The following is a 22,629-nucleotide window of genomic DNA, read 5'->3' as shown; positions in this document are numbered from 1 at the left end:
GGTTTGTGTGTGGATATGTGTGAGTTATGTATGGGGTGTTTGCTGTTGAGACAAGTAAAAACAGTGTCCCCATAGCCCTATCCACAGCTCTTGTGATGTCATCCATGCTTGTGATGTCACTCAGCCCTTGTTTTGTTACTCAGCCATTGTGATGTCACTCAGTCCTTGTGATGTTACTCAGCCCTTTTGTCACTCAGCCCTTGTTTTGTTACTCAGCCATTGTGATGTCACTCAGTCCTTGTGATGTCACTCAGCCCTTTTGTCACTCAGCCCTTGTTTTGTTACTCAGCCATTGTGATGTCACTCAGTCCTTGTGATGTCACTAAGCCCTTTTTTCACTCAGCCCTTGTTTTGTTACTCAGCCATTGTGATGTCACTCAGTCCTTGTGATGTCACTAACCCCTTTTTTCACTCAGCCCTTGTTTTGTTACTCAGCCATTGTGATGTCACTCAGCCCTTTTGTCACTCTGCTCTTGTGATGTCACTCAGGCTTTGCGTCAGCCTTTGTGTCACCTTAACTACCTTCAGCTCTCACCATCTCAAATCCCCAAAGCTATAAGCTCTGTCATGTCTCAGTTAGGGTGGGGGGCCGAGAGGGATATGCTTTGTCTGTGAACTCATTTGTGAGTCCGGGAGAGAGAGAAAGACCACCGCAAACCTGCCTCTATGTGCCCCTCCCTCACCTTCACTCTGCGTCTGTATATCTCTCTCACTGTCTGGAAGGTTGGTCTGTAGAGCATTCTAGAAGGGCACAACTGAGTGCTGTCACAACTGCACTGGGCTCCAATGTGAAGACGGAAGTCATGTGCACCACGGTGATGGTCCTCAGCACTATAGTTCTCCTGCTACGGCGACACTTCTGCAACAGGGTTTGGCCGTGAGTTCACCTTCCTCTCCTCTTCATCCTCCTCCTCAACATCTAGATTTGAATTCTAGGACAGGTGTAGTGTTTGGACCTGGTTTTAGTTACACCCAGAAGTACAGATTATTTCTAAGCCATTGAGAGAACAATCACATTTCTGTTTATGTAGTACTGCTAGTTTACAAAGCACTTTTTAGGTTTGCTAAAAGAACCACTCATCTCTGTAGTATGCTCTCAGAATTAGTGCAAATGTGAGTGTATTTTTTGGTATTAGGTCATATATATTTTCCACTTCAGTAGTAGGAAGTACTTCAAATGTTGCAATACCTTGTGTGTTTACACAAGGACTTTGGAATCTGAAAGATAAACCGACTGCTTTTATATGAGGGAGTCACATTTTTCACAGTGCTGAAATGTTTTGTTGTAATGTGTTTAGAAAAGAGATGTCCTCCTTCAGATTTTTGCAGGATTTTTACTCCAAGATTTACTGATAAGCTTAAGGAAGTAGGTAGAATTATTCAGTAAAATCCTCCATGTGGAGCAAAATCATGTCAGAACAGAACAAGAAAAACCTTTTGCCTTTTTGAACCTTTTGCACCTCTGAATTGGTCACGAGTATTACAGTGAAGGACCTGGCCTGGGGTCAGTGTTGTGAACCCATATTATACTGAAGAAGTTGTGTAGCACCACCCAGCATTCAGTAGGTAGACATGGGGGAGATGATGTAACAATGGGAACGGTTCTAGAACACCACAGAACACGTGTTGTATGTGTACGAGTTCTGTGTAAACAAAACACCTACAAAAAAACTACAAGTTCAATACTTCAGTGAATTAGTTCTGCAGTAATACGTGGAACATCTGAATGGTGCATGTTTCCAATTGGGTTGCTGTGAAGTAGAGTGAGGTAGGATCCACACAGGTCTTCACGCTAGGGGTGTTGGGTAGGATGGACACAAGTCCTCACGCTAGGGGTGTTGGGTAGGGTGGACACAAGTCCTCACGCTGGGGGTGTTGGGTAGGGTGGACACAAGTCCTCACGCTGGGGGTGTTGGGTAGGGTGGACACAAGTCCTCACGCTGGGGGTGTGGGGTAAGATAGACACAAGTCCTCACGCTGAGGTGTTGGGTAGGGTGGACACAAGTCCTCACGCTGGGGTGTTGGGTAGGATGGACACAAGTCCTCATGCTGGGGTGTGGGGTAAGATAGACACAAGTCCTCACGCTGGGGTGTGGGGTAAGATGGACAAAACTCCTCACACTAGGGGTGTGGGGTAAGATGGACAAAAGTCCTCACGCTAGGGGTGTGGGGTAAGATAGACACAAGTCCTCATGCTAGGGGTGTTGGGTAGGGTGGACACAAGTCCTCACGCTAGGGGTGTTGGGTAGGATGGACACAAGTCCTCACGCTGAGGTGTTGGGTAGGGTGGACACAAGTCCTCACGCTGGGGTGTGGGGTAAGATAGACACAAGTCCTCACGTTGGGGTGTGGGGTAAGATAGACACAAGTCCTCATGCTGGGGTGTGGGGTAAGATGGACACAAGTCCTCACGCTAGGGGTGTGGGGTAAGATGGACAAAAGTCCTCACACTAGGGGTGTGGGTAAGATAGACACAAGTCCTCACGCTGGGGTGTTGGGTAGGGTGGACACAAGTCCTCACGCTGGGGGTGTTGGGTAGGATGGACACAAGTCCTCACGCTAGGTGTGTTGGGTAGGATGGACACAAGTCCTCACGCTGGGGTGTTGGGTAGGGTGGACACAAGTCCTCACGCTGGGGGTGTTGGGTAGGGTGGACACAAGTCCTCACGCTGGGGGTGTTGGGTAGGATGGACACAAGTCCTCATGCTGGGGGTGTTGGGTAGGGTGGACACAAGTCCTCACGCTGGGGGTGTTGGGTAGGATGGACACAAGTCCTCATGCTGGGGGTGTTGGGTAGGATGGACACAAGTCCTCACGCTAGGGGTGTTGGGTAGGATGGATACAAGTCCTCACGCTGGGGGTTTCGGGTAGGATGGACACAAGTCCTCACGCTGAGGGTGTTGGGTAGGATGGACACAAGTCCTCACGCTGGGGGTAGTTTTAAAATTGTACACATGCCTGTGAGCTCTAATCAATTTGGCAGGCCAATCCTCTTAGCCCAGGGACCATATGGTGTTCTATCATATAATAGCTCTGTGCTACAGTGCTTTGAACGTCCATAAGGAAACAGCTATACCCAGAAGCCAATCCACAACAACAGAACCGATGCATGCAGCTTATAGTGATGTCTGTACAGGGTTGCTTACACAGCCTCATGAAAGATTTGAAAATGGCTAAGAAATTCTATGATACTCTGTCTTTATAATCTGCTATGGCTTTAAACATTATGTAGTGTACCCAGGGCTCAATAACACCATACAGAATAATCACTGAGATTCTGTTCTCCACCAGGCATCCAGACCCTCATGAAGACCAAGAGCCTCCATACACCAGAACTGACGGTGACGCTACGGAACAATAAGGAATCTCAGTCATGAGGAAACTACAGTGCAAGACATCACTACAGTACACCAGTATTCTGGCAGCAGCATGATGTGAGGACACCAGAGACTGACAGGGGAACAGAGCCTCGTCCTGCCCGCTGTCCCCTCCCAGTAAAGCTGGTCTGAACTAGCCTCAGTCAGCTTCAGAAAGATACGAATGCATGCGACCCAGAAGAGTGAATACACAGAAGAGTGAATACACAGAAGAGTGAATACACAGAAGAGTGAATACACAGACAGCTGAACTCTGTAGAACTACAGCAGAGAGAGAGACAGACAGAGACAGACAGAGACAGACAGAGAGAGACAGACAGAGACAGACAGAGACAGACAGAGACAGACAGAGAGAGACAGACAGAGACAGACAGAGACAGACAGACAGAGACAGACAGAGACAGACAGAGACAGACAGACAGAGACAGACAGACAGAGACAGACAGAGACAGACAGAGAGAGACAGAGAGAGACAGACAGAGACAGACAGAGACAGACAGAGACAGACAGACAGAGACAGACAGAGACAGACAGACAGAGACAGACAGAGACAGACAGAGACAGACAGAGACAGACAGACAGAGACAGACAGACAGAGACAGACAGAGAGAGACAGACAGAGACAGACAGAGACAGACAGACAGAGACAGACAGAGACAGACAGACAGAGACAGACAGAGACAGACAGACAGAGACAGACAGAGACAGACAGAGAGAGACAGAGAGAGACAGACAGAGACAGACAGACAGAGACAGACAGAGACAGACAGAGACAGACAGACAGAGACAGACAGAGACAGACAGAGACAGACAGACCGTGACAGAAATAACATGTCGAATGAATGTGCACAAAACGAGACCTGACACTGATCAAGAGCTTACCCCATCTCACAGTGCTCACGAAATCACAGTGCTCACGAAATCACAGTGCTCACAAAATCACAGTGCTCACTAAATCATTCAAACCTGTCAACAATTGAGCAGCTCTGTGCAAGACCAGCATCAATAAACCCAGAGTTCTGGACTGGTTCCTCACAAACCCAGAGTTCTGTGTTTCTAGTGTGTATAGTAACACTGTTCAGTGTGAGCTGCTGCCCTACACTCTATACTGTAGATGTAGATGTTACTGTAGATGTAGATGTTAGTGTTGGTCCTGCACATGAGCTGTTTCACCTGCATGTCCTGAGCTGATGCACCAAACACAAGATCCATGAACAAGGGGGCGCGATATCCCATCAGCCCTGGCACAGAAGACTGACTGCGTTAATGCTCAAACACCATGGAAAGTTCAAATATCTCACTGACCACTATGTCAGAGAGGACACTGGTCAGCCAGAGTACATTAAAAGGTTTCATGTGTTAAATTGTGCAAACATTGTATTTTTCTGTTTTGGATGAATAATTACATTTTATTGTCTATAATTGGTAAAGTTTCCATTTCTTTCTTGTGTATGTCTTATTCTCTGTGTGTGTGTGTGTGTGTGTGTGTGTGTGTGTGTGTGTGTGTGTGTGTGTGTGTGTGTGTGTGTGTGTGTGTGTGTGTGTTCACGCCTCTGAAATATTTGTTATGAATTGAGATATAGCCACATTCATCCTGATCCTACACACACAAACACAGAATTACATACATGTGGACTTCCAGTGTTCAAGCACAGTATTACGGTGACACGTAAGATCAGGTTTTAATCACTCCTAAGCAACACATTTTTGAATGGATGTTAAATAATAACTCCCCCACACCCACACACACACACACCCCTGCTTGATTTAAATCCTATTGTTTCAACGTTTGTATTTACATTATGTTGGCCCAGGTACATTCATAAGAATGTCTCCATCTAATATTGACATAAATAGGTTACTTCCATAATATAATAATTAGCCATATAGCAGTGACACTGATGCACATATCGCTTGGTACTTTCGCCATCTAGAGAAAACTCAAATGCAGCGTGATCGCCACCTAGTGGTTGTCACTTGCCTAGATCAAGTTTCCAAGACTTTCTGAGATTTTCCAACCTTTATGGCAAACTTCTAACATATGCAGCTAATAAACACTGGGAAAGTTATATAAATCCAAACCGAGTTGAAATATCTGGATTATGTTCCATAAACTCTAAACCGAGGTGAAAGGATCTAACTCTAGAAACACTACATTACCCACAATCTGTTAGAGTAAACAGGAAGCTCGCAAGGAGCAACCACGCAGTTCAAAAGTGTAGAGTACATCTGATTTGGTGAAGTACAGCACCAACCCTCGTATATGTGTGGGTCGCTGTTCTCAGATCGAGAAGCACTGTTAAATGATCAGGGTTTATTTAGACTGGCTGGGCTGCTGACGGCTGGGCTAGGAGGATTAGCGTGCTAGCTGAATGAGTGTTTCCGAGACGCGCCGAGGTTGGTGCCTGGCTAGCTCACTGGACGGCGGGATAAATTCCCTTGTGTAGATGGACGGATAAATGTAGATGGATGGATAAATGTAGATGGATGGATGGATAAACTGTGTTGATTTCACTGTAGTGTTGTTTTATTTTTAAGGAGAGCTGGCACACATAACGAGAGCGGTCAGATTGCTATGGTGTGGTTGCCAATGACGACGTGGACGCTCAGCCTATTGGCTAATGGGCTAGCGGCTAGTTAGCTACCCTAGCTAGTTAGCCGTGCTAGCTGGTTAGCTACATTAGCTAGTTAGCCGTGCTAGCTGGTTAGCTACATTAGCTAGTTAGCCGTGCTAGCTGGTTAGCTACATTAGCTGGTTAGCTACATTAGCTGGTTAGCCGTGCTAGCTGGTTAGCTACATTAGCTGGTTAGCTACCCTAGCTCGGTGTAACTGCCTACCGTGATTTATCTGGGGGGGTAACTGGGTTTAATATCCCAGGCTGTGCCTCTCTACTGTGTGCGTTAGTTATGGTAAGTCATTCTGAATGGTCAATACAATAGTTATTTAATATATTATAATATAATGGTTGTTTAATATATTATAATATAATGGTTGTTTAATATATAACAATATAATAGTTGTTTAATATATAATAATATAATAGTTGTTTAATATATAATAATATAATAGTTGTTTAATATATAATAATATAATAGTTGTTTAATATATAATAATATAATAGTTGTTTGGTCATGTTTATAATGCCAGCCTCATTAGAGGCGGTTAGCTGGTTCTGTTGTTTTGTGTTAACGTCGAGGACTTCAGTGGTGAACTGAAGTCTTTGGTTCACCTGGCTGTCCTGTTGTTGTTGTTGTTGTTGTTGTTGTTTTACTTTCAGACTTCATCAAAGAAGAAGGGCCTACGGGGTACGTGTGTTATTAAACCTGTAATGAACTGATTGCTCTCTGACCGCCATTCAACCGTGTTGAATCACATGCTTGTGTTTTAGGGTCCATAGATGATGTTCTGGGAGACCTCCTGGGAGAAGACAGTGGTGGTATAACATTATATAACGTTACCTTTACTTAACCCAGACGCAGGTCGCCTTAGTGAATTAGGCTCAAATCTACCTTGAATATGGTAAATAATACAGCTTGGAAAATCTTTCTCTTTCTCCAGATTTACCCGTCAAGAACAAACCTCACGCTGGGGCAGTGAATAGGACTTCAGGGGTGGTGCCGTCACGGGGCGGGAGCAGGTGAGGATTCTCCACACATCCAGATGGTGCTGGATCACAGCGCCCTGCTGACAGACACTAGAATTCACCAGTGCTGTCTGTCATGATTTTTACAAACCACAGGCCGGTCCTGGACGATGACTTCTTCAGTAAACTGGCAGAGGAGGCTGAGAAATTGGATGAGGTGAGACAGGTTGCTTTAGATCTACGACCATTCCTTCTGTTAAATCTGTACTGTATTGCACGCACGGTCTGCACATTTACATTGATGAACATTTACATGATATATCAACAAAACAATGTCACCTGAGAACATTAAAGTGTTGGTGCTGTCCTGTCCACAGGGCTCTGACGTGTCCGCGGCTGACCCCAAGGCACTAGTAGCGACCATGAAGGTGGAGTGTTTGTTTCATACCTGAGCTTCTGAGTGTTGGACGTAGCAGACGCATATTTCTTTAAACCTAACTGCCCTTTCTACACGACAAATGTCTTGTAACAACCTGTGTGTGCGCGCGCGTGTGTGTGTGTATGTGTTTCCGTGTCCAGGACATTGATGATATGGACGCTGAGCTGTTTGGCTCAAAGAGAAAGCCCAAAGCGGCCAGCACCAAGCCCAGTTCTGCTCCGGCTCAGAGCCGGACGCCTGTCCCTGGAGGGCTGACCCGTGGAGCAGCTGACCCAGAACAGGAGGCTGGAACCGACTGTGGGTTTGACCCGTCTCCTCTCCGCACAGAACTCTTCCGTATCCCCTGGCCCATATTATTCGGTAGTTTTCCAACTCTGGGTCTCTGCTTGTGTCTCCATACAGATCTGACTGAGCCGGACGAGAGGAAGCCCAGTTCTGCTCCGGCTGCTGCCGTCCGAGGATACAGGAAGTTCAGCTTCATGGGTGAGCCATTCACCCTTGACCTTGCGCTGTTACCCTAGCAACTGCAACTCTTTGGTTTTCATAAGCTGTATACTCAGTGCACAGTGTAATCACTGCAGCAGACGTCCTGCCATGTGTGGGTGCTGTATCACGGCGGGACGCGGGGTAAGTGTGTGGGTGCTGTATCACGGCGGGACGCGGGGTAAGTGTGTGGGTGCTGTATCACGGCGGGACGCGGGGTAAGTGTGTGGGTGCTGTATCACTGCGGGACGCGGGGTAAGTGTGTGGGTGCAGTATCACGGCGGGACGCGGGGTAAGTGTGTGGGTGCTGTATCACGGCGGGACGCGGGGTAAGTGTGTGGGTGCTGTATCACGGTGGGACGCGGGGTAAGTATGTGGGTGCTGTATCACGGCGGGACGCGGGGTAAGTGTGTGGGTGCTGTATCACGGCGGGACGCGGGGTAAGTGTGTGGGTGCTGTATCACGGCGGGACGCGGGGTAAGTGTGTGGGTGCTGTATCACGGCAGGACGCGGGGTAAGTGTGTGGGTGCTGTATCACGGCGGGACGCGGGGTAAGTGTGTGGGTGCTGTATCACGGCGGGACGCGGGGTAAGTGTGTGGGTGCTGTATCACGGCGGGACGCGGGGTAAGTGTGTGGGTGCTGTATCACGGCGGGACGTGGGGTAAGTGTGTGGGTGCTGTATCACGGCGGGACGCGGGGTAAGTGTGTGGGTGCTGTATCACGGCGGGACGCGGGGTAAGTGTGTGGGTGCTGTTCCTCTTCCACAGACGACACGCGGGATGATCTGGACCATCTGCTGGACGTCCTGGACCCGGAGCAGCCCCAGAATCTGGTCTCAGGGCAAACGGAAGCCACGCCCACACCGGAGAAGGAGCGGATTGGTCAGTCCAAAGATCTGGATGCGTTTGATCCAGTTCTCACCCAACACTGGCAGTGTGTCTGATGGGGCAGCCTAGGGCAGTTCTGATTTCTGACAATTATTCTGTGTGTCTGATTGTGTCTGATTGTGGGTTGTGTATCCGATTGTGTGTTGTGTATCTGATACAGCGGCCCAGTGTGTATCTGATTGTGTGTTGTGTATCCAATAGGGCGGCCTGGTGTGGTTCTGATTGTGTGTTGTGTATCTGATTATGTCCGATTGTGTGTTGTGTATCTGATTGTGTGTTGTGTATCCGATAGGGCGGCCTGGTGTGGTTCTGATTGTGTGTTGTGTATCCAATTGTGTGTTGTGTATCTGATTGTGTCCGATTGTGTGTTGTGTATCTGTTTGTGTGTTGTGTTCTTTCTGGCAACCTCCCCTGGCCCAGTGCCTAAGAAGCGTGACGAACTGACCTTTGATGATGATGATGAAGATGACGATATGATGGATGCAATGGGTTTCAGCGACAGTCCGAAGGACAGAGCCAATGTCTTGAAAACACACAGAGAGAGGTGTAGTACATAACACTGTAGAAAGAGTCTGCTCTATGAAACCTGCTTGTTTTTCTTTTCCGTCTTCTGAGCTCCAAACTCCCAGTCTGTACAAAACATCTAAACTTACACGGCATCTGAAACAAATGAGTCTCCTCTTCGTGTCCTGGAGCCACGTGATGATGTGGGCGTTACCTCATGGTGGATAGAGTGCTGTCCAGATGCCTTTTCTTATGGTGAAGACCATCTCGACTCCTTCTGAAACGGAGCTTCTTAACGATTGTGGTTCTCTCTGAGCAGTCAGGCCCCTCACAGTACGCGCACCAGACTGGACGAGATCCTGGGGATCGGGACGTCTCCTCACCTGCTGCGGAGACCCACCACGGGGGAGAAGAAAGACTCAGGCCAGCCGGACAGACCGGCAGAGAGCCCAGCCTCGAAATCATCCGAGCGGCCTTCTGTGGAGAGAGAGCCGGAGAGATCAGCTGAGAGACCGTCGCGGAGGAGCTCGGCCGGCAAAGGTAACACGACGCCATTGGTTAGTGCTGCTCTCTGCCGCGATGTCATTGGTTAGCACTGCGTTCTGTTCTTTCTGCCTGATCTTCAGGCTTTGTCTCTGCATAATTTATTCTTATTCAAGAAGCACTAATCTGTGACCTGTGGGAACTCGAGTTTATTAACTCTGATTGGGATGACGTGTTATAACAGCAGCTGTGTCTGTCTCTGCTGCCCCTTCACACACCTCCATAGATGCTGCTGGACCGGGCGAGGAAGACTTCACCTTCGGCTTGTACCAGCCCTCGGTGGGATCTGCCCCAGAGGGGCAGCAGAGCCGTAGACAGTCTGTCCGGTGAGCAGACACACACCTGCACACACCTGCACACACCTGCACACCCCTGCACACCCCTGCACACCCCTGTACACCCCTGTACACCCCTGCACACCCCTGCCCACCCCTGTACACCCCTGTACACTCCTGCACACCCCTGTACACTCCTGCACTCCTGAACACTCCTGTACAGTCCTGCACACCCCTGCACACCCCTGCACACCCCTGTACACCCCTGTACACTCCTGTACACTCCTGCACACCCCTGTACACCCATGCACACTCCTGTACCCCCCTGCACACTCCTATACACCCCTGCACACTCCTGTACACTCCTGCACACTCCTCCCCCTATGGAGGCCCAGCACCCCTACGGTCCTTGATTAATCTTCGTTAAAATGTTGAGTTTCCCAGAGACTGTGTATCCTCACCCAGATTCTCCATGGAGGACGTCAGCTCTCATTCCCCAGAGCGCCGACCCAAGCCCTCCCCTCGGCCCGGCCGGCCCGGCGCCGACTGGCTCGGCCTGAAGCAGGATGAGGAAGAGGCAGGTCAGAATGACGTGAAGGAGCCCGGCGACGGGCAGGAGGGCCGGACACACCCACCCTCTCCATCCTACGGAGGAGGGAAAGGTCTCGGTCGGACGCCGCCGCCCCCGAAGGACGGAGAGGAGCAGGGAGTGAGGACCTCCTCTTCCTCCTCCGACCGGAGGCCCGGGGCCGTGGCGTCCGCGCACGAACCGGGGAAGGAGGAGGAGGAAGAGGAGGAAGAAGACTGGCTGGCGGGGGCTCTGAGGAAGAGTAAAGGTGGGGGGGTGGGGCGATCGGCGGAGAGACGGGAGCAGCCACACGCGCTCGGAGAGGAGAGGGACCTGGTGGGCTCGCTCCACAGGTGGGTGGAGAGGCATGGGTTGGAGGGGTGGAAGAGGATGGAGGAGGAAGGCTCTATGAGCTTTCCACTGCTGTCGTGCGGCCACCGTGCTGCCGGGTCACGTGTGCTGCTGATTTAAGGTCGGGTTGTTTTGTTTTTCCCATTTTTCAGCCAACGTAACACTGGCGTGACCCCGCGAGGAAGAGTGGAGGACAGGAGCGCCCCCCGCAGGCAGAGCAGGTAACCGCAGCACACGGCCTCACACACGACCTGTGCTCAGGACGTTTAATGAAGGTGATGGACCTGCAGGTGGTGTGTTCCTTGTTTACATTTACATTTATATTTACGGCATTTGGCAGACGCCCTTATCCAGAGCGACTTATATTTTTATCTCATTTTTTATACAAGTGAGCAATTGAGGGTTAAGGGCCTTGCTCAGGGGCACCTCAGTCATGGCCTCAGGTCGGGGAATCGAACCTGCGACCCTCCGGTCACAAGACCAGTTCCCTAACCGCTAGGCCATGTGCCCTGTGACCCCACTGACCTGAAGCTTGTGGCACTAACAAAGCTTGTGCCTTCAGCCTGCTGGTCTGGTATCAGTGTCTCATCCCTCCAGACCAGGGGTGCTCATTACGTCGATCGCGATCGACCGGTCGATCGCGAAGGAAGTGTCGGTCGATTGCGAAGGAATGTGCGTAGATCGCGTCACATAAAATAGTAGTAGATGAATCGCACATCTGCTCTGACGGTTGTATTTTGATTGACATTCACGGTAGCCAATCTGCAATCCACTCAACAAATTACGTTAGCCACCCACCCCCCCCCGCTCAACAAATTACGTTCGCCGCCACCCCGGTAGATCTTTCTGACTTGGTCATCTTATAAGTAGCTCGCAAGCTGAAAACTGTGAGCACCCCTGCTCCAGACCACTTAATCAGCAGAATGTGAAAGGAAATCACTGATACCAGATCAGCCAGTGTAAAGAAATCTGCTAATTGAATATGAACCAGCAACTGTAAATGTAAAAGTATCCTCATGTGTGATTAATTTTGACCTCGTCATCAGGGAGCGTGTTTAAAGAGCTTCAGGTTCTAAATAAACGCATGTCCTGTTTTTGTGGTGTGTGTCCTCAGCAGTGAGTCTCTGGGTTTATCCGGCGGACAGCAGAAGACCACAGCTACACTAGGAGCCCGACACGCCCCCGGTACGCCCGTAGAGGCCGGACCCACCCCACGAGCCCGACACCCAGCCGGTACAGCAGCACTGAATGACCATTGCTACTACGGCAGGCCCGGCTAACGACCCCAGTCAGGCTGCCAGAGAAGCTGAAGTGTTGGTGGTGTTTTTGACCTCTGTTTCAGACACCCAGCAGAGGTCTGGGGCGGACACTACCGTACCTGTCCAGCAGGAGGTGCTGTCTTCCACAATGACACCAGTGACTGCAGACAGTGTTCAACAGCTCCTGCTGCAACAGCAGGTAAACCTCAGCGCAAACACACACCTCACCACACACACACACCTCACCACACACACATCCCACCACACACACACACACCTCACACACACACACACACACACACACACACACACACACACACACCTCATCAACACACACACACCTCATAGTTTACACATTAAAGACATGTTTTTTTGTGTATACGTGCGCGTGCGCGCGTGTGTGTGCGTGCGTGCGTGTGTGTGCGTGCGCATGTGTGTGTATGTGTGTGTGCGTGCGCATGTGTGTGTATGTGTGTGTGCGTGCGCATGTGTGTGTATGTGTGTGTGTGCGCGTGCGTGTGTGTGACCCAGGCTCAGCTGTGGGGTGTGGGGTCTTCTCTGGAGCTGGGCTCTGTACAGAGGAGAAACACACAACTGCAGCCTGTAGATGTAACCTCACTACACACTACAATCACACAGCTGCAGGGACAGGTAACACACACACACACACACTACATATACACACATACACACTACATATACACGCTATACATGCACAGATACACACGACAGATATATACACACACACACACACACACACACACACACACACACACATACACAGTCTTGTCTTGTGTGGCAGGTGAGGAGTCTTCAGATGGAGAAGGACCAACTACAGATACTGTTGGACAGTGTCCAGCAGAGACATACACAGGACACAGAGCTGATGGAGAACACACACAGGTACAATACACACACACACACACACACACACACACACACACACACACACACAGGACACAGAGCTGATGGAGAACACACACAGGTACAATACACACACACACACACACACACAGGACACAGAGCTGATGGAGAACACACACAGGTACAATACACACACACACACAGAGGTGATGGAGAACACACACACAGGTACAATACACACACACACACACACACACACACACAGGACACAGAGGTGATGGAGAACGCACACAGGTACAATACACACGCACATACACACAACACACACACACACACCTACACACACACACAGTCTCTCTCTCTCTCTCCAGAGTTCGGGTGAAGCTCCTGGAGGAGTCTATCACCCAGCGGGAGGCGCAGGTGCGTCTGGAGATTCAGGGTCTGGTGGAGCGTCTGGCGTCCTCCACCCGGCGGGCGGAGCAGGAGAGGGCGGAGCTTCAGGAGCAGCAGCAGCGCCGATTGGCCCAGTGCCAGCAGGAGCGTGACCGAGAGGTGCAGCGTCTGCGTGAGCTGCAGAGGTACCACGCTGACCCCCCAGGTCCATCCCACCACACGGGGCAGTGTTAAACCCTGTGGGGCAGGTTCTAGGTGAAGAGGAAGTGATGTCAGCGTCACACATCTGCGCTGCTAGAGCGTGTTTGTGTGTAACAGAGACAAAAACCAAAAGGAGAAAAATGTGTTAAATGTTTAAAATGAGCTGTGTGTGTGTGTGTGTGTGTGTGTGTGTGTGTGTGTGTGTGTGTGTGTGTGTGTGTGTGTGTGTGTTAGGAAGTCTATCCTGGAGATGAAGGAAGATTATGAGGAGCAGCTTCAGAGACTCCGGAAGCTGAAGGATGAGGAGATTGATGCAGTGACTAGTGCCACCTCACACACTAGGTACACACACACACACCTCACACACCAGGTACACACACACACACACCTCACACACCAGGTACACACACACACACACACCTCACACACCAGGTACACACACACACACACACCTCACACACCAGGTACACACACACACCTCACACACCAGGTACACACACACACACACTCACACACCAGGTACACACACACACACACACACACACCAGGTACACACACACACACCTCACACACCAGGTACACACACACACACCTCACACACCAGGTACACACACACACACACCTCACACACCAGGTACACACACACACACACCTCACACACCAGGTACACACACACACACACCTCACACACCAGGTACACACACACACCTCACACACCAGGTACACACACACACCTCACACACCAGGTACACACACACACACACACCTCACACACCAGGTACACACACACACACACCTCACACACCAGGTACACACACACACACACCAGGTACACACACACACACCTCACACACCAGGTACACACACACACACACACACACACCTCACACACCAGGTACACACACACACCAGGTACACACACACACACACCTCACACACCAGGCACACACACACACACACACACACCTCACACACACACACCTCACACACCAGGTACACACACACACCAGGTACACACACACACACACCTCACACACCAGGCACACACACACACACACACACACCTCACACACACACACCTCACACACCAGGTACACACACACACCTCACACACCAGGTACACACACACACACACCTCACACACCAGGTACACACACACACACACCTCACACACCAGGTACACACACACACACACACACCTCACACACCAGGTACACACACACACACACACCTCACACACCAGGTACACACACACACACCTCACACACCAGGTACACACACACACCTCACACACCAGGTACACACACACACACCTCACACACCAGGTACACACACACACACCTCACACACCAGGTACACACACACACACACACACACCAGGTACACACACACACACACCTCACACACCAGGTACACACACACACACACACACCTCACACACCAGGTACACACACACACACCTCACACACCAGGTACACACACACACACACACACACACACCAGGTACACACACACACACACACCACACACCAGGTACACACACACACACACACACACACCTCACACACCAGGTACACACACACACACCTCACACACCAGGTACACACACACACACCTCACACACCAGGTACACACACACACACCTCACACACCAGGTACACACACACACACACACACACCTCACACACCAGGTACACACACACACACACACCTCACACACCAGGTACACACACACACACCTCACACACCAGGTACACAAACACACACACACACCAGGTACACAAACACACACCTCACAGACCAGGTACAGCACTATAAACTCACACACACACTGCAATTTCACACAAAATTTCACACATTTCTCCCAGATATGTGATATACAGAGCTTATCCGGTGTAACTGTGTGTGTGTGTGTGTGTGTGCGTGTGCGCAGGTCTCTGGCGGTGGTGGTGGAACAGATGGAGCAGTTCTCCAGCAGGTTGGGTGATCTGGCATGTCGGGTGGAGAACACACAGGAGAGTGCAGCACACGGTCTGGAGCTGGGAGCCCGACACAGGGACCAACAGCTGCGAGGTGCCCGCCCCCTTCACCCTGCTGGGACACGCCCCCTTCACCCTGCTGGGACACGCCCCCTTCACCCTGCTGGGACACGCCCCCTTCACCCTGCTGGGACACGCCCCCGTCACCCTGCTGGGACACGCCCCCGTCACCCTGCTGGGACACGCCCCCGTCACCCTGCTGGGACACGCCCCCTTCACCCTGCTGGGACACGCCCCCTTCACCCTGCTGGGACACGCCCCCCGCCACCCTGCTGGGACACGCCCCCGCCACCCTGCTGGGACACGCCCCCCGCCACCCTGCTGGGACACGCCCCGTCACCCTGCTGGGACACGCCCCCGCCCCCCTGCTGGGACACGCCCCCGCCCCCCTGCTGGGACACGCCCCCGTCTCCCGCTGGGACACGCCCCCCGCCCCGTCACCCTGCTGGGACACGCTCCCGTCACCCTGCTGGGACACGCCCCCGTCACCCTGCTGGGACACGCCCCCCGCCACCCTGCTGGCACACGCCCCCCGCCCCCATCACCCTGCTGGGACACGCCCCCGCCACCCTGCTGGCACACGCCCCCGCCCCCATCACCCTGCTGGGACACGCCCCCCGTCACCCTGCTGGGACACGCCCCCCGTCACCCTGCTGGGACACGCCCCCCGCCCCGTCACCCTGCTGGGACACGCTCCCGTCACCCTGCTGGGACACGCCCCCCGCCACCCTGCTGGCACACGCCCCCCGCCCCCATCACCCTGCTGGGACACGCCCCCCATCACCCTGCTGGGACACGCCCCCGCCCCCATCACCCTGCTGGGACACGCCCCCTCCCCCATCACACGAACCCCCTGGGCCCCACACACACAGGGCCAGCACTGCCCAGCCTGGCCAAGTCCTGCAGTTACATTAGACAGTGCTGCTTCAGAATGCAATAACAGTGGGCCCACATCTAGGTGTGAGTGTGTGTGAGAGTGTGTGTGTGTGTTCACATATTCTCTGTCTCTCTCAGTCCTGCAGGAGCGTCTGTCCCAGCAGCAGAGGGAGATGGTAGAGGAGAGAACCAGACTGAAAGAAGTTATAGCCAAGATGGACACACAGCTCGCAGAACAGCAGAGAACCCTGCAGCAGGTAGGAGTGTGTGTGTGTGTGTGTGTGTGTGTGTGTGTGTGTGTGTGTGTGTGTGTGTGTGTGTGTGTGTAATGTGATAAGCACATCTCCAACTAGGTTCCTTCATCTTCTAGGGATAATGAACCTGGTTCTGAAGGATCACAACACTAGAGTTTAGTGTTTAATCTGTTGTAATACTGTGTGTGTGTGTGTGTGTGTGTGTGTGTGTGTGTGTGTGTGTGTAGGAGCGCTGGCGTGTCACAGCAGAGCAGGCTAAAGCTGAGTCAGCACTAAGAGGACTAGAAGAGGAGAGACGCACCGTGACGCAGCACATCACCATGGAGAGAGAGGAGTTAGAGAGGGCAAAAGTGAGACACTCTCTCACATACACACATACACTCCAACTCACTCCCTCCCTCCCTCACTCTCTCACATACACACATACACCCCAACTCACTCCCTCACATACACACATACACTCCAACTCACTCCCTCCCTCCCTCACTCTCTCACATACACACATACACTCCAACTCACTCCCTCTCTCTCTCTTAAAATACAAATACAATACAACTCTCCCCTGATCATTATTCATGTTCAGCATCCCAGTATGACTGCTCGCCTGACACAGGTGTTCCCCTCCTCTCTCTCCCCTCCTCTCTCTCTCTCTCTCTCCCCTCCTCTCTCTCTGTCTCCCCCCTCCTCTCTCTCTCTCTCCCCTCCCCTCTCTCTCTCCTCCCCTCTCTCTCTCTCTCCCCCCTCCTCTCTCTCCCCTCCTCTCTCTCTCTCTCTCTCTCCCCTCCTCTCTCTCTCTCTCTCTCCCCTCTCTCTCTCTCTCTCTCTCTCTCCCCCTCTCTCAGAGCTCTCTGCTGGAGGAGCAGCACACAGTCATGCAGCAGTGTTGTGTGGAGCGCAGGAAGTTGGCAGCTGAGTGGGCGCAGTTCCACGCGCAGGAGAAGCTACGTCAGGAGAGGGTGGAGAGAGAGGCCAGACACGCCATGGAGAGAGACGCACACACAGAGGGCTCCATGATCAGCAGGGCACAGGTACACACACCACACACACACACTCACGGCTCCATGATCAGCAGGGCACAGGTACACACACACATATATATACACACACACACACACACACACACACACACACACACACACACACACACACACACACAGAGGGCTCCAGCATGGCACAGATACACAGACCAAGTTAATTTTCAGTCACCTTTACCTGTGGTGATTGCACAAGAAATCAAGTAGTGCAATCATCAACAGGTTCTGATAGTTTTCATCTGTTCCTCCCAAAGCCTGAGCTGTAGGTTGTGTGTGTGTGTGTGTGTGTGTGTGTGTGTGTGTGTGTGTGTGTGTGGTGTGGTGTGTGTGTGTGTAGGAGCAGGCTGAGATGACCCTCCGTGCGGGTCACCTGAAGCAGGAGGAGGAGGCCCTGCGGCGGGGCAGAGAGGAGGTGTCCAAGCTCAGAGAGGAGGTGGAGAGTGAGAGAGCACGTCTGGCCTCCGCCGCCCTGCACCTCCAAACACGCGCACAGGAGGTGGAGAGCTTCAGCAAGGTCTGTCCCGCCCGCACCTCTCCCCGCACACTCTGCTGTCTCTAGCTAGCGTCTGAGCGGTAACTCTGCTGTCTCTAGCTAGCGTCTGAGCGGTAACTCTGCTGTCTCTAGCTAGCGTCTGAGCTGTAACTCTGCTGTCTCTAGCTAGCGTCTGAGCGGTAACTCTGCTGTCTCTAGCTAGCGTCTGAGCGGTAACTCTGCTGTCTCTAGCTAGCGTCTGAGCGGTAACTCTGCTGTCTCTAGCTAGCGTCTGAGCGGTAACTCTGCTGTCTCTAGCTAGCGTCTTGAGCGGTAACTCTGCTGTCTCTAGCTAGCGTCTGAGCGGTATCTCTGCTGTCTCTAGCTAGCGTCTGAGCGGTATCTCTGCTGTCTCTAGCTAGCGTCTGAGCGGTAACTCTGCTGTCTCTAGCTAGCGTCTGAGCGGTAACTCTGCTGTCTCTAGCTAACGTCTGAGCGGTAACTCTGCTGTCTCTAGCTAGCGTCTGAGCGGTAACTCTGCTGTCTCTAGCTAGCGTCTGAGCGGTATCTCTGCTGTCTCTAGCTAGCGTCTGAGCGGTATCTCTGCTGTCTCTAGCTAGCATCTGAGCGGTAACTGCTGTCTCTAGCTAGCATCTGAGCGGTATCTCTGCTGTCTCTAGCTAGCGTCTGAGCGGTAACTCTGCTGTCTCTAGCTAGCATCTGAGCGGTATGAGGAAGGGGAGCGGGCCCTGCAGGAGGCTAGGCAGTTGGAGGCCGAGCACCAAACTCGTCTTCGCACCATCCACGCCGAGATGGAGCGCCTCAGGAAGCAGGAACACAGTCTACAGCAGGTAGAGGTCACCCTCACATCGCTACATACATCTACCAGCCACACGGTCTTCACTCCATAACCCTGCTCCCTTACACACTGCGACAGGTTTGGGAAAACATTTCTCCACCGCAGAAAACATTTGTTGGTCGATACTGAACATGCACTACATAGGACCTTCTCCACAAATCTGATCCGTTCAGATCGATAAGTAAAATGGTTCAAGATTATATGACCTTGTAATACTGGTTTGTCTTTCAGGAACGTATGAGGATGACAAATCATCTTAAAGAAGTGGGCGGTGTGAAACACAGCCTTCCCATCAGCCCCTTCTCTCTCCCCCCTGCACCTTTTACAGGATTTTATCAAGTTTTAACGCTTCACCATATTGGCTCAGGTTAAAACAGAACAGCACAGTGATCCCTGGTCTCCCTCCCTTTGTAGACATCTCCCCGATGTTTGCCAGTTCCCGGCTGGAAGCCCCTGCAGCTGCTCCTGTGGTGAGCACCAGCTCCACCAGAGTCTCTCCGGAGCTGCAGGCCACGCTGGCTCTGCTCCGGCACACGGCAGAGAAGGTAGACCTCACCAGACACCACCACCATCTTTATCCCTCTGTCCCCACTACGCAGTACAATCTCACGTCCCCGATGTAATCACCACACACCCGGGTCGTAGGGATGGTTTATACTGTGTAGTGGGAACAGAGGGACAATTCCACACCTCCTCCTCCTTTGGTCCCCACTACACCTCCTTTAATCTGTTCTTCTCCAGTGTCCTCACCAGTTCACCCAGTACAACTAACCCCTCAGTTCCCATTTCACTTGTTTTAATAAAATGCTATGCTTACCCTCCAAAACATTGTCTTTAGGTCATCGCCTAGGTCATTACATGCAAAAGTGCTTAACATGTTGTCAATCACTAAGGCATCATTTTACATTTATTTATTTAGGCTGAAGCTGGGTGCAGCTGAATATTGGAAGAACAATATTCAATCATTCAAACATTTTATAGAGAAAACATGTAGTTCAGAAATGTGCTCTCTGTTCTAATGCTGCACATTGACATACATTCAATTTTTTGTTTTGCACTCTACCATATATCAAGAGTAGCTCATGGGGCAGAGGTTCCATTTTCACATTTCAGCAAGGAGGCTGTATGTGCTCAGGTTGTTTTGAATGTGAAGAGCAAGTTTCTAATTTTGCAGTTTTTCCAGTCAGTTGTCTCTTTTCTGAATTTCAGATTTGTTTGTCAACAAATAGCAGTGCAAACAAGTCAAACAATATTGCTGTACAAATTTGATTCCAGTCCAATTTCCTGCCATCAGTCTCCCAGTCATGTGTAGCGTTCTTGAAATCAAAAGCTTAGCCAATTTCCAGAATATACAGTCTGCACTGACAAAGTATTTTGACCGTCTTGTTCATAGGCAATGGCAGACTAGATATTCTGATGGCACTGACAAATTGACTGACCCAAATATTTGATTTTGAGGCAACAATTGAAGTATCTGCTTTTACAGGCATTTCATTTTAAGAAATCCACTTGTGATATACCAAATCAACTGAGAAACCAAGTGTGCATTAGTATTCACATCTTATTGTGTAGTGACTTCCAGTATCACTGTATTTCATCAGTTTGCTAGATTTAATATATACTTAATCAGTAAAGAGGACGTACCGGTGTTGATAATCTGCACTTGGTTTCGCCCTGAAATTGGAGTCAATTCAATTAAGGTTTTTCTAGCAGGACATTGAGACTTAAAACAGCTCATTACATCTCCCCACCTTTCCCTCTTACAGATAGGAGACATTAACTTCTGTATCTCCTTTGCTATTCACTCAATCTGGGTTTTTAAATGCAGGACCGTGACTTCCTTCAGGACGAGCAGTTCTTCCTGGAAACGCTGAAGAAAGCTCCCTACAACTCCACCTTCCACACAGCATGACACACACAAATACTGCTGCCACGTCTTTATTTACGCCAAGTTCATATACAAAAATAAAGTCCAATTTGACACATTTGGTTTCTGGCAGTGTTTTTGGTCCACAGCGTCTCGTGTGAAGTCCAATGATGACCACCGTGGAGACCTCCATCTTCCTGACCTGAAATGACCACAGTGTGGGCATAAGTACACAATACTGCACCGCTTGAATTACTAAGGGTTTAAGAGCAGCCTCAGGTTACCATAACTCAACACATTCATTTCAGACAGGGATAACTTCGTATCATCACTGGCTTCTGGCGTAACCCCATACGCTACATCTCAAGTTACATACCGAGTCCGCGAAGAGTCCGCCACCGTCTGCGCGCGGCCGCGTCCCGTCATCACCTGCAGACACAGCGCGGGTCAGAACCGGCAAACACGGGGGCGCGCTAGAGCGCGTGCCCGCTGCGCGCTCCTCAGACTCGTTAAGCCTTTTTACCATCGTCAGTTATCGCATCAGACGGCACTTCCTATGTAGCGTTTTCATCTCGGGAGCATCACACACATACACGACGTGAATCACGACTGCTGCTCACCGTTTGGTGTACTCCTCGTGGTTCTGGAGGGTCATCACAGATCCAGGGGTGATAGTGGGAAACATTCAGGCCTGCACATCCGGCCTGTAGATTAAAATAATCTATCAGTTTGCAGCTAGGGTATTTTTCGACAACACTTCGTTCATCAGGAGGTTACAAGGGGAGAGTCGCCCCACTCGTTAATTAACCCGGGATAACGGACACGTTTAACCGCCACAGCTGATGTAGTTCTGATCAAACACTCACCCGGTGTGGGTCACGCAGCAGGGCGGCCCACGTGGCCCCTCACCTCCTCCACGACGACATGGCTCCTCCACGCGCTGCTGCTACTTCATCCGCACGTGCGGCGCATTCTGTACTCGGTGGAGCACGAGCGACCTGCACGGCGAGTCTCGAGCGTCGCCACCGCGCACCGCACCCATGTTGCTGCACACGCGGAAAGAGCGACGAGCTCGCGTGCTCGGACTTTAATATTCTCGCGCGCGTCACACGTCACGTGACTTCCGGGGGAAGGATGCGCAGTGCGCGCCGACCGTCCACGTTTTATGACGGAGTGCATGAGTTTAGGAACAAAACTCTGACTTCACGGTTAAAGTATAGAATTTATTTATTTGTATCAGTAGCAAAACAAAAATTCATAATTTCACACACGTCATTTTTTAGTTGTTCCAATTCAACTTTGTGCTGTTTTGTTGTTTAATAAACTTGCACGTTTGCACGGTACTGTGTGCTGAGTGATTTGTAATAACTGAGAGTGATGGTCCCCATCCAGGTCCTGACCAAAAGAAAGACTGCACACAGGAAACAGTCAGCACTGGCCCCACCCACACCTACACCAACAACCACACCCACACCTATACCTACACCTACACCCACACC

General features: G+C 51.1%; 1 protein-coding gene, 1 long non-coding RNA gene and 2 other non-coding genes across 11 annotated transcripts; 1 reads left to right on the top strand and 3 right to left on the bottom strand.

Annotated features, from left to right (window-relative positions):
* The first annotated feature begins 5,559 nt into the window (after positions 1–5,559).
* Positions 5,560–21,248, top strand: fbf1 (Fas binding factor 1). 8 transcript variants are annotated; one of them, XM_077010267.1, is made up of 29 exons: positions 5,560–6,287; positions 6,656–6,683; positions 6,767–6,814; positions 6,937–7,015; positions 7,118–7,178; positions 7,339–7,389; positions 7,541–7,697; positions 7,803–7,883; positions 8,652–8,765; positions 9,192–9,315; positions 9,595–9,815; positions 10,045–10,144; positions 10,559–11,014; positions 11,165–11,233; positions 12,130–12,245; positions 12,355–12,470; positions 12,803–12,922; positions 13,074–13,174; positions 13,507–13,713; positions 13,964–14,071; positions 15,663–15,802; positions 16,783–16,901; positions 17,126–17,248; positions 17,741–17,926; positions 18,270–18,446; positions 19,118–19,255; positions 19,495–19,591; positions 19,678–19,808; positions 21,092–21,248. In XM_077010267.1, exons 1-29 carry the CDS (start codon positions 6,285–6,287, stop codon positions 21,173–21,175), a joined length of 3,555 nt encoding a protein of 1,184 aa, XP_076866382.1. In that variant the 5' UTR covers positions 5,560–6,284; the 3' UTR covers positions 21,176–21,248. The 8 variants fall into 8 exon arrangements, 7 of the variants coding, with proteins under 7 accessions (XP_076866382.1, XP_076866384.1, XP_076866385.1 ...); XM_077010269.1 differs by having other exon boundaries at positions 12,127–12,245; positions 18,276–18,446; XM_077010270.1 differs by having other exon boundaries at positions 12,127–12,245; positions 19,495–19,534.
* Positions 21,186–22,573, bottom strand: LOC143517580 (uncharacterized). The gene is made up of 4 exons (XR_013131990.1): positions 21,997–22,573; positions 21,751–21,834; positions 21,507–21,559; positions 21,186–21,332 (listed from the first exon to the last, which is right to left on the bottom strand). It is a non-coding gene; the product is annotated as an uncharacterized LOC143517580 (long non-coding RNA).
* Positions 21,399–21,470, bottom strand: LOC143517791 (small nucleolar RNA R38). The gene has a single exon (XR_013132052.1). It is a non-coding gene; the product is annotated as a small nucleolar RNA R38 (small nucleolar RNA).
* Positions 21,629–21,708, bottom strand: LOC143517793 (small nucleolar RNA SNORD49). The gene has a single exon (XR_013132054.1). It is a non-coding gene; the product is annotated as a small nucleolar RNA SNORD49 (small nucleolar RNA).
* Positions 22,574–22,629: the final 56 nt, after the last annotated feature.

This window comes from Brachyhypopomus gauderio, chromosome 6, assembly GCF_052324685.1.
Source record: "Brachyhypopomus gauderio isolate BG-103 chromosome 6, BGAUD_0.2, whole genome shotgun sequence".
Classification (NCBI taxonomy): domain Eukaryota; kingdom Metazoa; phylum Chordata; class Actinopteri; order Gymnotiformes; family Hypopomidae; genus Brachyhypopomus; species Brachyhypopomus gauderio.
The sequence above is the reverse complement of the archived record's forward strand: the minus strand, read 5'-3'. Positions and strand labels throughout refer to the sequence as shown.

Coding starts and splice junctions, on each gene's coding strand:
- fbf1 (XM_077010266.1), top strand. Junction 8,766..9,191: donor ACCGGAGAAGGAGCGGATTG/GTCAGTCCAAAG, acceptor CCCCTGGCCCAG/TGCCTAAGAAGCGTGACGAA. Junction 19,256..19,494: donor AGGAACACAGTCTACAGCAG/GTAGAGGTCACC, acceptor TTTGTCTTTCAG/GAACGTATGAGGATGACAAA.